We start from the raw sequence: 15,726 nt of genomic DNA, 5'->3' as shown, positions 1-15,726 counted from the left end.
GCCCCTCCACAGCCTGGATGGTCCAGGTATGGGGTTCCCCCACCAGGAGCCTGGGACATGGCTCAGCTGGCCAGTGGCTGCGTTTCTCTGCCCTCCTGGCCTCTCCTGGTCTCACTCTGTTGACTCAGCCCTACCTGCTGTGGGGACGGCTGCCCACCTGGAGCTTGCCGCCTGGGGTCCCGACTGCCTGGGGTCCCCCCCGCCCAGTGTCCCTGCCGCTCTGGAACCTCAGCAGGAGCCAGGCCTTTCCCTGGACCTCAGCAGCTGCAGGAGCCGCAGCGACCGCTCTGCCCTGGGCCTCTAGGTGCCCCCACCCACACAGGTAAGGGAGAGGGTCGCCCTCCCAAGCACTTGGGAGGAGCAAACTGGGGACAGGCTGAAGAAGTCCTCACCGGCCTTTGAAGAAAGCCACGTAAAAGATGGGCGTGTAGGAATTCACAAACTTCAGCAGGAAAGCCTTGAAGATCAGCCTCTCCTCGAAGCTCTTCTCTGTCTTTGGGACCTCTAGAGGGAGGAGGACGGGGTTGCTGAGGCTGCGGCTGGGACGCCCCAACACCCAGGTCCAGCCTTGGGCTGATCACTGGCACCATCACGTTACGAGGCTCTCAACGCTCGGGGTCCCCATTCACAGACAGGGAACCGGGGCCCAGAGAAGTTAAGCAACAAGCCTGAGGTTGCACAGCACAAGGGAGGCAACCTGGGCTGCCTGAGTGCAGGCACTCACCGATCTTGGTGAGCCACCTGGCTATGCAGCCGTAGACCTCGTCCAGGAGGATGATGACCACCAGGTTGATGACGACCGCGGTGGCCGTGACCGTGACCCTGATGTTGGACCGCACGGAGGGGGAGGAGTTCATGGCCAAGGCGGCGGCCGTGGAGATTCTGTAGATGATGACGCCAAGGACGATGGCAAACGTCACTGCGATCTGCGAAGGGGAGGGCGCTCTTGGCTGGGGAACCCCCGGGTCCCGCACCTGCCTCATCTGCCCCCCTGCCCAGCTCCCCCCCAGCTCTTCTGCTTCAACACAGAGACTGACGTTTCGTGGCCCCTCCAAACGCCAGGCTCTGCACGTGTTGGCCCACCGCAGACAGAGAACAGGGGCGGCTTCCTGTCTCGGGGAAGAGGACACCGGGGCTCAGAGAGGTTGCACGGGCAGGCCGGGTGGCCAGCGGGATTTGCCAGGTCGGGGAAGAGGACACCGGGGCTCAGAGAGGTTGCACGGGCAGGCCGGGTGGCCAGCGGGATTTGCCAGGTCGGGGAAGAGGACACCGGGGCTCAGAGAGGTTGCACGGGCAGGCCGGGTGGCCAGCGGGATTTGCCAGGTCGGGGAAGAGGACACCAGGGCTCAGAGAGGTTGCACGGGCAGGCCGGGTGGCCAGCGGGATTTGCCAGGTCCACCCAGGCACCGCTCCCAAGCACAGTATGCTATGGGACACGGCACGGCCACAGCCCCAGTGGCCGTCCTGGCTGGCCCTAGAACAGGCCAGCTGGGCGGGGGCTGGTCGCCACAACCCAGGGTGGCCCTGGAAGCGGTGACATCCTCAGGTGGCTGCTGGGCTGAGGTGTGCCGGCCTCCCGGCCGCCTCCCAGAGACCCTGCCCTGGTAAAGGAGGTGCACGGGGCCTGGGGCGGGGCGGGTGCCGGGTCTGGCTGGGAGATGCAGCAGGTCCTTTCTCCCAACCTACCCAGGAGCAGCGGCACCCTCTGGCTCACCCACGAGAGCGAGCCCCTCCTCTTGCCAAAACCACTGTGGGACCAGAACATTCCATGAAGCTGGGGCCGGCGGTTGCCTGAGAGATGGGGGTGGAGCTGGCTGCAGTGACAAGCCTGTTCCACACACAGCGTCTATCTGTCTGCCTGGGTTCCTCTTGCTTTGTCTTGTGGGCCTAGCTCAGCCGGGAAGCCCCAGTCCCTGCCCTGCCCTGCCCTGCCCTGCGCGGGGGTGTGGACGCTGAGGACAGACAGAGGGACGGAGGGTGGACACGCAGGAAGCGCTCGGGAAAGCTGGCGTTTCAACCTGCCTGAGCCCACCTGCCGTGCAAGGCTCTGTCTTGCCCCCGGGACACCACACGCCTGCAGAGCGCGGACCTGTCCCCAGTAGGTCACATGGTCACACGTGGCGCCCAGGACAGGCCTGGGAGGCCTGGGCTGTGCCGTGTGTCCCCCAGCTACCGCTCGGGCCGGATGCGGCCTGCTCACCTGGAAGGAGGCCGCGGCATTCAGAAATCTGCCCCTCAAACTCCTATTTTATATCTCGGGCCACTAACTCCTGCCACACGGCGCGAACGCCGGCTTCTGCACACGTCTGTCAGGGACCGCACCCGCCAGGGAAGCGCCTGCAGCCCACGGCACACCCAGACCAGGGGAGCCTGGCTGAGGGCGTGGGGGCCGCTCCCCGCCAGCCCCAGGAACGAGGCTGTCCACGGAAAACCCCTGCGTCCTGCCAAGCGGCCCCTCCTCGGGGAAGGCGTCGCCTGGCCTCGAAGACGTCCCTGTGCCCGTCTGCCGAGGGGCAGACAGGGCCAGGCCTGCGGGGACCCAGCCCAGGGGACTCCGTCCAAGCAGACGCCCCCCTGCCCTGCGAGCGGGCTGCCGTGCCCCCACGACAGGCCCCCATGGTGGCCGCCCTTCCTGGAGGCGACTCCCCTCGGAGCACGAGTGCCCAAGGGCCGGGGTTTGGCTGGTGGCCCACGCCGGCCTTCAGGCTGGGGCACGTCCCGGGTGCTCAGCCACCTTTGTTCACTGAATGGAGCTCCTGAGCTGGGGACAGAGCTGTGTCCTCATCAACCCCTTGAGTGTGAGTGTGATTTACTTGGGACGGGGGTTTACCAGGACATGGAGGGCTGGGAAAGGAGAAGCGGCTAGTTCCCCGCCCGACATCCCTCTGCCCTTCCTCTCATCCGTGCCGGAGGGCACAGCGCTCGTTTCTCAGCCTCGCGGCTGGTTGGGGCTGCCGTGTGACCCGGCCCTGACCCTGGAGACGCAAGCAGAGGTGGGGGCGGGCCTGGGAAGGCGCCTTCCAAGAGCGGGGGCTTCAGGGCCCATCTCCTCCCGGCCCTGCCCCTCTTCCTGCCTGGAGAGCAGAGGCGAGGGTGGAGGTGAAGCAGCCACATTGTGACCAAGAAGGACCCGTGCAGAGGACGGGTGAACAGAAGGTTAAGGAAGCCAGCAGTCCCGGTGGCATTGCGGAGCCGCCAGCCCAGCCCCGGACGGCCACCTCCTCCCCGCCCCTCGGCAGCCCTTCTGCAAGGACGCTGCTTTCTCTTCGCCGGGAGCGGCAGAGCCCGGGCAGAGGTGGCTGCCCGAGCGCCTGCCTCCAGCCCCACCTCCCGCTGGGTGAGGGCTGGGGGTGCTCTGGGGCAGGGACCGTGTCATGCTCCGGCTATCCCTCAGCACTGAGCCTGGTGCTGGCCAGAGGGACACATCAGCCTCCAAGTGCGGCTGACCCCACTCCCACCCAGCTGCCGGGAGAGCGCAGAGCCTTCCCCGCACCACCGCGTGGTCCCCTTCTCCAGGGCAAGGGGAGGTGGCCTTGGGGTCCCCCCATTGAGGCCACTCTTCTCTGGATTGTCAGCTGAGATCCCTCTCACTGTGCCTGAGGGCACGAGGAGAAACTGAGTCCTCACACTGCTTTCCTCGGCCCCCACGCAACCTGGAAAACTGAGGCAGTCCTGCCGCCACCTCCCAAGTGTGTCCAGAACGCAGGGTCTTGGTTGGGGTAGACCGCCTGACCGGTTCTCCTGGCTGGCCTGGGAGAGGGTGTGGCCCTTCTCGGGACCGGCCAGCGGTGGGGATGGAGTGAGACTCTCCCGCCAGGCCCTCAGCGCCCCTCGGCGCCCGGCTGCCAACCGCGCCCTGGGTACCAGGCCTTGGGCTGGGCGGTCACATGAGGCTGACCCAGAACTCCTGGGCTGGGTGGGGACACTGTCACTTCTAATGTGAGCAGGTGGCCCTGGCCACTTGGGGGATGATGGGAGCACAGCCAGCACACGGCAAGGCAGATCGATTTGGGGTTGAAGTCCCTGGGATTGAAATCTTCCCTCTCCCATCTTAGGGGCAGTGCTGGAATCCGCCCCCCACCCGCTGCCCCGAGGAGACAGGGCCACCAGGCCCAGGATGACCGGCACCGCGGCGTCCAAGGCTGAACCCGGTGTGGTGGGCGCCAATCACCTCCCAGAGTTCCTCCCACCTCAGCCTTCCGGAACTCACCATGAAGATGATGGACACCAGGTTGGTGAAGTAGGCGGGGAACCGGTCTCTCCAAGTCAGCTTCACCTTGTCCGTCTACAACACGAAACAGTGCGGGTCACTCTCGGAACCATCGCGGGGAGACAAGTCCGTGTGTGCGTGTGTGTGCATGTGTGTGCGTGTGTGCTCATGGACCACCTGGACGACAGAAATACTCAGAAAAACCTTACAGAATGCCTGCAGGTGACAAGCCCATGGGGATGCCTAGCATTCAAAGCAGCATCCGGGCCTCATCACCGAGGACCTGCCGTGTACTAATGGAAGCCACAGCTGTTTAGAGACGGGACTCCCCGGTGTCCGGGGTGTAGAGGTGTCCAGCGCCTTCTAAGGACCACTGGACCCACGTCTGGGAGAAGCCTGCATCTGGAGCCCACTTCCTCAGCTGGAAGCCCCATTTTTAGGGCTAGAGGATCTAACATGTTTTGCCATTTGCCACCCAGACCATAATAGTTATTTTTCCTTCGAGGAGCAAGTCGGAACAAGCGACTAGCGCTACAAGTTGAGATGTTGTCTGCCGCATAGCAACGCAGTCTGGGTGACACCGGCCTGGAGGCTCCCGGGGCCGAGGGGGGCTTGGTCCGGAGATGCCCCCGGCGGGAACTGTCACCGCCTGGGACGTTCCCACCCGGAGCGGATTTTTAAACAGGAAGATGCACGGATCACACTGTGACGGGAAGCTGTCACGGACATGACACCGGAGGCCACGCATGCCAGGGGTGGGTCGCATGCGTGTTAAGGAGAGAACCAAGACCGGCTTGCAGGCAGCTGTGACAGGCAGGTTTCTCGAGCTCCAGAGAAAGCCGGGGCCACCCGCGCACACGGCCGCCATAGCCATGCAGTGCCATCTCCACACGCGCCGGCGCGCGGCAGGCAGGGAAACACGGTGTGAGTGTTAAGATAAAACACAGCAGCGCCTGCTGAGCGGAAACACAGTCGACGTGGGTCGCCTGCGCGCACAGTCAAGCCTCGCGTTGCCCCCGAGAGAAGTACCAATTTCACCCCCGCCATGGCTGTCTTAACCCTCTGCTTCCATTTGTTTGTCGACTCCTCTGGAATGTGCCGGCGCTTCTGAGGGCGGGTGGGGGAGAGAGCACCGTGTGGTGAAGCACCAGGAGGCGCGGGACCCCGGCCGGGGGCGACACCCCGGGCGGCCGCCCCTCCGCGTGGCCCCTCGCCAGCGCCGCCCAGGCTGACGTGGGCTCCGCGTGTTTCGGACACGTGGGCGGTGGCAGAGACCCGCCGTCGGCAAGAAAGGCTGCCGCCGCGGTCGCGGAAACCCGAGACCGAGGATTTCGAGACAGAGGCTCCAGCGTGACCTCGCCGCTGGGCTCCGTCACGGCCCGTCACACGCGGCGGCTGCCGGGATGTCACCGGTACATGGCGTTCGAGGACACGGGTCACCACGAGCATTTTATGGTGGCGTGAAGGAGGCCGCACCCAGAAGCCCAAGTCAACGAGCCAGTGAAGTGGCTTATCTTTCCCTAATGAACCGATTGAGTGCCACGGCCGGGGGGAAAAACCAAACCCGAAAAGCAGCCGCTGGAGGGAAATGAAAGGGAGGAGAAAACAAGGGGCACGGCCCGCCAGAGGCAGGCAGGGCCTGGGGCTGCCATCTGAGCCCCGCAAAAATAATGAACCTGGTACCTTTGTTGTTCTGACGTGACCAAAGGGGTCCGCCCAAAACCAAGCCACAGAGGCAGAGGGGCCACGTGTCCCAAAGGTGGCTTCTGGCACCCACTGCCCAGATCCCTTGTTTCGGCTTGGTCAATTCCCTGGCCTTAAATGGGCAGGCGTGTGCCACCTTTGCCCCGTAGGAAGCAGTGAAGCGCCCATCCACGCTCACTCGGAGGGGTGGGACCACAGAGCCACAGGGTGGACTCTTGGGGCCCTACGCCGACTCCCGAGACCTGACCCAGGCCTGGAGCCGGGGACACTGCCCTGAAAACACCGAACGCTGCTCAGAAGACAGCCTGCCACGGGCCGATCTGTTAACCTGGTCAGACGGCCTCTTTATTGTAGGGTAACGACTCCTGCTTTCCCGGCTACGTCCTTCATGCCCTCAAACCGTGCTCAGACACTAAGGGGGGTCAGGAAGGGGCACTTTCCCCCTGACTGCAGGAGGACGGGCTGCACCGTGGATTTTCGTTGCATTATAGGAGCTGGGCCTTTTATGGGGGGGGCTCCTTGGAGCACCCCCTTTGCCCTCCAGACGGGATTATGGCAACTGTGACCCCTGGCCGCCGGGAACCAGAGGGCTCTGTCCCCTGGCACCTCAGACAAGGACAGAGAAACTTAGGGGTTTGTCCTGCCCACTCCCGGAGTCTGAGAGCACAAATGCGACAGCAAAGTCCGGGAACCTGGAGCAGCGTCCTTCACCTGTTCCTAATCCCTTCCAAAGCCGGGGCTGGCTTCTCCTGCCTCCGTCGGAGGCCTGCAGGGCCCGGCGGGCTCCACGCTTGCCAGTCCCAGGTCATGTGGAAAACCACCATGAACAAAGTAGCCAAGCGCCTCTAGGGCACTGGGAGAATTCAGGCTGTGAATGCGACTGTCAGTTCGAACGAGAGGTTTGAGGAAAAAGAAAGGCATTTGTTACAGAGTGAGGGTGGCCTCAGGGACATCACAGAAACATTTCTCTCCCTTACTCTTATGCTCGGAGTGACACAAGGAATTGGCCGTTTGCTTAGGGACCCTGGCTTGGCAAATGCTTCCATTTCATTGCTTAACATAGAACACGGCGGGGCAGACAGGATGGATGGTATGCGCACCGCCAGAAAGCCTCAAAGCAAAATGTTTGCTGAAGCCTGACATCACCCTCAGGTTACATCAAGGAGACAGAAATAGCAGATTTGATAAGCTACACCCTTTCTGCCAAATCTGGCCCCCTGCCTGTTTGTGTAAATAAAGTTTTATTGGAACACAGGCCCTTTTGTTTACCTATTGTCTACGGCTACTCTTGTGCCACGATGGCAGAGTTGACTAATTGCAATGCAGGCTTACAGAACCTAAAATGCTTATCATCAGGGCTGAGCCCTGGTCTATGCTGTTGTACTGCAGGGAAAGCTGACTGCCAGGGGCCACCATACCTCTTTGTTTTTGGACTCTTTCCTCAGAGACTTTTCCAGGACTCTGGCTTCATATTCGGCTCTGGGATGATCCTGTGAAAGAGACCGAGTCAGGACGGAGCCCCGTGAGTCAGAGACCCTTGCGTGAGAACTCGTGGCAAAGCGGCCTGTATATTTGCCCCGGGCACCTTCGGGGCCAGTTCACAGTTGGCTGCTGGTAGTATTTCCAATTTAAAGTCCCTGTGTTTGGTCTGGACAGTGACCCAGGATTCTCCCACTTGTCGGGAACCCCAGCCCACCGGGAAGGAGACAGAATCTGGCCTCTGTGTCCCCGGGGGTGGGTCGGGCTGTGCCGGGCCTCGGCGAACACCCAGCGGTGAACTGGCCCCGAGACATTCCACCGAGGAGCCGTGGGGTCGGAAGAGACGCGCCAAGAGCCAGCAAGCGCGGGCAGCCCAGAGGAGCCAGGCCTCGGGGGCCCAGGGCAGGTCAGCGAAGGGCGCTGGAACGGAAGAACGGGTTGAGAGAGGCCCGGAGGTGGGGGAAAGCAGAGACCCCGCCCGCGGGGAGGGGCCGCAGGGAACTGCGTGGTAGAAACAGACAGGTCAGGCGCGTGAGAAGGTCCCTCTCCCAGCGAGACAGGCGGTGGGACGATAGAGGAGTGACAAAAAATTCCAAACCTTGACAGCCTCCTTCAGGGAACCAGAAGAGTCAAAACAAACAAAAAAACACAAAGATTTCATTACTTATGTTGTTTTTACAAATTAGGACCCATCCGCTAGAGGCGCTTTCCTTAAGAACCGGGGCGGAGGTGAGTGGGGACACGGGGCGGGCCGGGCCGGGCGCTGCGGGTCCGCTGAGGCCACTGCTGCTGTGGGGCGGCCGCGTGGCTGTGGCTTTGTAGCTCCCGTGGTTTGGGAAATTCTAAGCCGGTGCCAGGCTGAAATGTCTTAGACTCCGCTAAGGAGCACACAGGCCAGGAGCGTCTCTGTCTGCCGTGAGTGCCCAAACGTGGGGTTCAGACATGTGGGGGGCCGCCCCCGCACCCGAGGTCTTTAACTCCCTAAAGAGGCCCCGATCGGCCGCAGGGGGCACAAGGGCGGCTCACTCTGGGGAACCGGGGCCCCTTGGGGCTGCACGCCCAGTGGCTTTGGCTGCCATTCCCGAGCAGCCAGGGTCAGGAGATTACTGGATGGGTCCCCAAGGGGATGAACGAAGGGGACTGGTCCCCATGGAAAGGTCTCCATGGAAATCGACTTCTAGAATAAGGTGGTGGCCTTTTGTTCTAGATGAATCTTTCTGATTGAAACAGCAAGGAAAGAATCTACCCAGAGAGGCCGCTGCCCCAAACCCTGCCACGGGGACAGAGCTCTGGGGTCCGTCCCCGGCTCCGTCCCTGAAGACCTGCGTGCCGGCGGACAGGCCACATCAGTCCCGGTCTGGTCATTTGAGAAACAGAACAAAGGGACCCGCTGTGGAAGAGGATTGAGACTGTCACCGGGCGAGCGCGGTGTGGCCCAGCAGTGGCTACGCTGGCGGCTGTTCACGGGGCGCGTGCCGTGTGCGGGGCCCTGCGGTCAGCGCTTTGTATCTATTCACCCATGGAGACGCCCCCGCAAAAACAAAGCTATCAAGTGAGGACTGCTCCTCGGTGCCTATTTGAGAGGGGAGGACATTGAGGCACAGAGATGTCAAGCAACTTGCCTCGGGTCACAGTGAGGGAGGTGCCAAGTCAGGGTGGAACTTGTGCGGCCTGGGCCCAGAGAAAACGATGCAAGAAATTTCCACGTTGCAACGACAAGGCGTGAGAGGTTTCTCTTTAAAGAGCGAGCATGTCTTATGACATTCAATAGCGGTCGCGTGGCCGCACCGCACGGCAAGCACGCGAGGCCATCGCGTCGGCTCTGCGCCAAGGCTAATCGCAGGGACTGCCATCTCCTTTCATTCCCACGTATCCCACCGGGAATTCCCGCTGGAGTCGGCAGCCAGGGGAACCCCGCCGTGAGCGGCCACTGGTGCTGACTGTCCCTCTCCTGGCGGCACTGGTTTTCCCTGTGTGTTAGTGGGGGACTCACTCCCGCCTCTCGGCCACGCCCGGCTGCAGCAGAGAGCTGGCTGCGAGGAGCGTGGCTTTGGCACCTGGGCAGGCAAACGCTCACTGCCGCCTCCGGGGACCCCCGGGCAGCGTCCACTCCCTCCCCACATCCCCCCGGCTGCGCCGACAGCCCCCAGACGCCGTGAGGTCAGCGTGGCGGGCCTTGGCGTGCGTCCGAGACCACGCTGGTGGGTGGTGTGTCCCTGTGAGCACTGCGATCAAAAACACTGCAGCAGACACAAAACTGTCGCCCTGGCAACCGAGGGTGTTTGGAACGCCAGGGAGACGAACTGAGAAGCGGAGGGGAGCGACCTCGCCTGGGCTTGGGCCCAGAGCCCTTTACGCCCTGGCCCTCCATGTGTGTCGGGGAGGGCGGGGGCAGGGGGCAGGGGCACGTGGCGGGAGGGCGGGGCGTGCGCAGTCCCAAACCCACTGACCTCCTCCTCCTCGAAGCCTGTGAGGTCCCACAGGTAATTGAGCCGCATCTGTTTCCGCTTCCAGTGCTCCATGAAGGTGGCAGCTGCGGGCAGGGAGCAAAAGCAGAGTCAGGGCCCGGGAGGTTCCCGGGGACAGGAAGGCGCCTGCCTTCAGCACCACACGGCAAGCAAGGATGACACGCGGGGCCAGGCACCGCACACGACTTAACTTGTTCGGCCCTTCCACCAACCCTGTCAGGCAGGGACCATCCTTCTCCCATTTTACAGATGGGGAAACCGAGGCCTGGGGCCATCACGTCCCAGCCAAGGTCACTCAGCCAGTCAGCGAGGAACGAGCAGGTGGCCCCAGAGTCAGTGCCTTAACGACCCTGCTCCCCTGCTCCCGGGGACCCCGGATCACAGGTGGGGGTCTGGAGGTCAGAAAAGATAAGGCCTGGGCCAAGGCGGCTGCATCCTGCTTCCTGTTCCCAACATACGGAACGCAGTTCAAACGCCGCCTCCTCCAGGAAGCCCCTGACCATACCCCTCAGTGTGAGGAGAAAAAGCAACTCCGCCTGGTACGCCTCCTGCTCGCAGTGCCCCCCTCACTGTCATCCCTGCCCCATGACGGTGGCCCTTCTAGTGCGTGGGGCAGGGACGGGGCCTCGTTCAGCCGTGGCCGCGGTACCCGCCGGGGCCTGGCCCAGACAGGTAGGTGCTCAGGTGCGCACTGCACGAATGAAGGACTCTCCTGAGCACACAACTTGGGAACGAAGAACGGAGATGCACCTGGCTGAGTCTATCATTAACACGCCCCCCCCCCCCCCCCCCGCCAAGGACTCCAGCAGGGGCTGCGGGGAGCGAGAAGGACGGTCCGAGAGCGAACCAGGGCCCAGATTCTCGAGCCCTGTGCGCCACTGTTCTAGGAGCCGCCGCACGGGGTAGTTTCACTCAAACCTCACAGTAATCATCGGAGGCGGGCGCCATTTGCCCCCATTTTACAGAGGAGGAAACTGAGGCTCAGTGGATGGAACGGCCTGTCTGGGAAGCGGCGGCACTGCGGCGGCGATAAAATGAGATGCACGACCGGGGGTCTCCAGTGCGACTCACGGATGTGGTTCTTCACGCAAGGCCACGCGTGTTGGGAAACAACGCAGGCTTTGGAATCAGCGAGTCGTGGGTCTGAACCTCTCGGGGTGGGGGGCTCTAGTCTACGCAGAACATGCCCCCCAGGCCGGTCAAGCCGCGGCCAGACCGAGGCCTCCGAGCTGGCGTGTGTCTGTCCGTGGCACACACGCTTTAAGCACGGACCGCGGCGCCAGCCAGGCCGGGCAGGAGACGAAGGGGAGCCGGGCCTTCCAAACTGCGGCCACGTCATCCCGGGAATGGGTCTCATGGCCTGGAGAGCGAGCAGAAAGCCAGGCAGCGTGGTGAGGCCACCCAGGCCATCAGCAGCGGGTGCTGGCATCGTGTGGGGTGGCGGGAGGGCGGGAGGTGTTCAGAGCCGATGCCACAGCCCGAGAACGGAGCTGCCCCGCCGGGGCTAGGACCACGGAGGGTTCCCAGCGGGAGAAGGCTCGGTCACCGTCAGGACACCCCAGGAAGCGGAGGGAGATGGGAGGGACCCCCCGCGTTTCCCTTCTTCCCACCTTCCGATTTCCCACGGGGCTCCTCCTGGCCGAACCGGGAACCGGCGGCAGAGGGGGAGGCAGGGAGCCTGCAATCGAGGTTCCTGACACGTGGCATGGCGGGGGAGGGAAGGACCCTGCTCAGACCCTGCCCGCCACCCGCCTGTGCGCGTGGGGGGGCCGGCCTGTCTGCGGCGGGCGCCACCCCCCAAGGAGGGAGACGCGGGAGGCCTCTGCGTCTCTCAAGCCTCGCTTTGGCACTGCAGTTGCCTGGCGCAGCGGGGGACGCCCTCCTCCTCTTCCCCAGAGGAGCCTGGACGCCGCACAGCAGGTCTCTCCGCTGTCACCCCAGCCCGCCGGCTCAGCCCCTCCGCTAGCCAGCTTGGGCGTGAAGCTGCCGCGACCGTGTCCTGAGGACTCGGGTGCCACGCACGGCGCCACCGCTTCACAGGCGCCAGTTAGCTCCTCCCAACGACTGCAGGCAGGACGTGCTATTTCCACCTGTAAACCTACGGACCAGGACACGAAGGCTCAGAGGGTTGGGCGCTGTGCCCAAGGTCAAGGGCAGGGAACGGCAGCCCGACTCCATTGACCCCGGAGTCTTCGCTGAACCCTTTTGCTAGAGTGACTCTGCGCAGATATGTGATTTTCCTTAAGGAAATAACAGTCACAGTCACAATAAGACTGGTTATTGGAGCACGCCATTATATGGATGAGGAAACAGAGGCACAGAGAGGTTGAGTAACTTGCCCCAGGTCACAGAGCTAGGCAGTTCGTATTGAACCCAGGTATTTTTGCGCCAGACTTTGTACTGTTAGGCGTCTTAAGATAGAAACAAGGGCCCTGGTCCCAGAGGTATCTGCAGGTTGACCGGGACCAAGACTGGAGCCTGGAACATAACCTGGGGAGGCTGGGGAGGTAGAGAGGATACATAGACATGGCTTGTTTGGCTCAGCCACGCTTAAAAAATAAAGACATTTAATAAAAGTATGAAGTCCTTGCTTTTCCTTCAAAAATCAGAAGCATTGGCGGCAGGAGGCAGGTAGGTGATCATCCCTTTGTCAAGAGCCGGGCACGACTTCTCCACTTGGCCACAGACCCCACCACCCCTCTCGCCTGGACTCTGGCGCTGAGTTAGCCAGGCCGGCTTCGGAGCCGAGGTGGTGGAGTTGTGGAGCCCAGGCTTGGCCAGCAGGAAGGGAGACGTGAAGGCCCACGTCCCATCCTGGGGGACGGTCCTCAAAGCTGGACGTCGTGAGCGGTGAGAAAAACCACCTTCTACACGGCTGAGCAAAGGCAGGAAGAAAACCAAGCACCCATCCTTCCCGAGATGCGGCCCTCCCTCCTGACAACGGCCACGTGGGCGGCAGCAGGGCCCGCAGGGTTCCGACTGCAGCCCTCTGAGGTCCCAATCGTGGCTCTCCTTGTGCCAACTACATCATATATCACACAACGTCGAGCTGGCATCGGGGCTGGACTTGGTGCTTTCTCACGCCTGATCCCCTTTGATCCTAACCCTGAACCCCTGAATGCAGAGACAATGTGCTCCATTTTACAGACGCATAAACTGAGGTTCTGAGGAGTCAAGTGACTAATTTATAAAGGGCAGAAACCTGGGCCCGGGCCCTCTGACGCCAAGATCAGCTGGGACCATGGGTGGTGGCTTCTGACCCACATGAAGACAAGCTGATCAATGAAGACATGGCCTTGGGCTCAGCAGTCCTGCAAGGCGGCCAAAGAGACAAGACCACCATCCTGAGATCTGGAGCCTCGAAGACAGTTCGGCACAAAACACAAGAGACAGGGGACAGAATCCTGGCCGGGGTTGAGACAGGTGGTCGAGCCGTAATCTTTCTTCAACAGTTATTGTCACGACCCAATGTCACACAAACACCCTCTTGCAGAGGTGCCCAGAGGCAGCAGGTAGTGAAGGACTCTGGATCTACATGGGGTCAAATCCAGGGTGATCTGATCACCCGGACATCTGCCCGCACCTCGGCCAGCCTCAGTCTCCACATCTGTCCAGTGGGCTTGTTAATAGGGCCTGCCTGAGAGGCCCATCACGGGGTCTCGGAGAGCTAATTCACAAGCAGTGCCCAGGGTAAGGGCGTGGCGGGACTGTTCTCAGACCTGGCCCACTGGCAAGGACCTCCACTGTGTCTGCTTCGGCCCAACTTACGACGCTTCGTTAGATGCTCGTTTGGTTTAATTTTCTATTAGTAGCTGTCTTGCAAGCTGGCTGCAACACGCTCTGCAGCTGGCCAGCGAGCGTCCCCAGTGAGGTCCATCTCCTTGGTGGTGGTGTCTCCCCTTCCAAACCTCTGCCACCCACGCCTTAGCCCACCGGCCCTGGGATGCAGGCAGGGCTCAGTCACACGACCACAGGGCAGGGGCACGTCCTGCCTTGGCTCGTGGGTCCCTGTCCATCCCCCTCCTTCAAATGGGGCCGACTGCTAGGGACAGCATTTTGTCCCACCCACCCGAAATTCACGTGCAAGCTCTGACCCCCAGGGGGATGGTGTTTGGAGGTGAGGCCTTTGGGAGGTGGTGAGGGGCCAGATGAGGTCAAGAGGGTGGGGCCCGTGATGGGACTAGTGCCGTGTAAGAAGAGACAGGAGAGAGCTGGCTCTCTGTCTCTGTCTCCCTTTGCCAGGGAGTGAAGGCACAGCGAGAAGGTGGCTGCCTAAAAGCTGAATTGCCAGCACCTTGATCTTGGACTTCTCAGCAGCCAGAACCGCAGGAAATAAATGTCTGCTGTTTAAGCCGCCCAGTCTGTGGAACTTTTTACAGCAGCCTGAGCTGACTAAGACGCGTGTAATGCTATACATCGTATTTAATTATCTTGTCTATTAGTTTCTTGTTGTCGCTTGCTACAGACCGCATATTCCTGTGCCTCCAAAATGCGTGTGTTGAAATCCTCACCCCCAGAGCGATGGTATCAGGAGGTGGGGCGGGGGCGGGGTGACTAGGTCACGAGGGTGGAGCTCTCATGAAAGGGATTAGGGCCCTTTTAAAACGGACCCCAGAAAAGAGCTCCCTCGCCCCTTTCACCATGTGAGGACATGGCGGGCAGGTGCTGTCTAGGAACCAGGCACCGGGTTCTCACCAGACCCCGACTCCCGGCCTCCAGAACCGTGAGAAGCACACGGCAGCAGACCGAGGTGCAGCCCAGGCTGACTAAGACAGCCCCTGGGGACAGAGGCCACCTGCACTCGCCTGGGGCACACTCCGTTTTCACGACCCGGAGATCAGAGGTGGGTCTCCCGGGAGTGGCCGGCGGAAGAGCTCTCGTCCTACACATGAGACGCATGCGTTCGCCATGGAGACGGGAAGGGCGGGGTGGGGCTGCGGCACAGAGGCCTCTGGCCCCTCGTTTTCGCCCTGAGTCACCGGCACCCTGTGTATCTGTCCCCTGAACAAGTTTAATTCCAGCAGACAATTGCAGCGCCACCCTGGCGACCTGCCCAGCCGGCCGGGCGTGGCGCAGCTGGGTGACTGTCAACTCCATGCAAAGTCTCAGGCACGGCCCCCGGGAGGGGCTCCGATCACATCTCTGACATTTCATTAAAGTTGGGGCCGGTCTTCCTCCAGCTTTTTGCAACCGGGCTCAAATCAAATAAACTCCTTTGTTCTGTGTCGAACTGACAAGCAGTTAATACCCCATTATTATGCTACGATTTCAGAAAATTGATCCCCGCGAATAGCTAAATAGGGCTCAAAGCTGCTTAACGTGACATCTGAGTGGAGGCTTTCAGCTGTCAGAAACCCCAGGCAGCAGCAGGCCCAGGGCTTGGGGACGGCCCGAGGCCCAGTGGAAGCAGAGATTGAAGCAGTGGGCTGCAGGTGATTCATCGAGCCCCGGCCCCTGCGGGCGTGACAGCCAGGCTGCCAGGCAGCGGCGGGTTCCTGCTGCTCTCTGCAATCGTAGGAGCAGCCACGTGAACAGCTGGAGGCAGGAACAGAAAGGACGCAGGGGAGAAGGAACAGCGGAGGGAAAATAATCCCTTTGAGAGTAAAGAACAAATAATTGAATAAGGGATTAAAAAAAACACAAGAAGAGATGTCTGCTAATTGCCCTTGACAGCTAGAGTGAAAAGGGCCCCGGGAAGGGCTTTGTCCTCTCACCGCTACCCTGCCCTGCGGTGGGCGGGAGTGGGCGGCCCAGGTACCTCTGGGCCAGCAGGCCCTTCCCTGCTGTTCCCGCCTCCATTTACAACACCCCCCTTTCCCCCACAGTGGGGCTGGGGAGGCGTGAGACAAACAGCAGAAACGTCCG

At 61.8% G+C, this 15,726-nt stretch overlaps 1 protein-coding gene across 1 annotated transcript in view; it reads right to left on the bottom strand.

The window, feature by feature from the left end:
- ANO1 (anoctamin 1) overlaps positions 1–15,726 on the bottom strand; it is a 161,321-nt gene that overhangs the window by 21,909 nt on the left and 123,686 nt on the right. The window contains exons 14-20 of the mRNA XM_012757662.3: positions 9,844–9,926; positions 7,992–8,003; positions 7,333–7,404; positions 5,240–5,317; positions 4,211–4,285; positions 725–926; positions 393–504 (exon numbers count right to left, since the gene is read on the bottom strand). Of these exons, the coding sequence (XP_012613116.1) occupies positions 393–504; positions 725–926; positions 4,211–4,285; positions 5,240–5,317; positions 7,333–7,404; positions 7,992–8,003; positions 9,844–9,926 (634 nt within the window). The remainder of the gene's footprint in view (positions 1–392; positions 505–724; positions 927–4,210; positions 4,286–5,239; positions 5,318–7,332; positions 7,405–7,991; positions 8,004–9,843; positions 9,927–15,726) is intronic.

The sequence above is a fragment of the Microcebus murinus genome, chromosome 4 (assembly GCF_040939455.1).
Source record: "Microcebus murinus isolate Inina chromosome 4, M.murinus_Inina_mat1.0, whole genome shotgun sequence".
Lineage (NCBI taxonomy): Eukaryota > Metazoa > Chordata > Mammalia > Primates > Cheirogaleidae > Microcebus > Microcebus murinus.
This window is presented reverse-complemented; position numbering and strand designations above follow the sequence as displayed.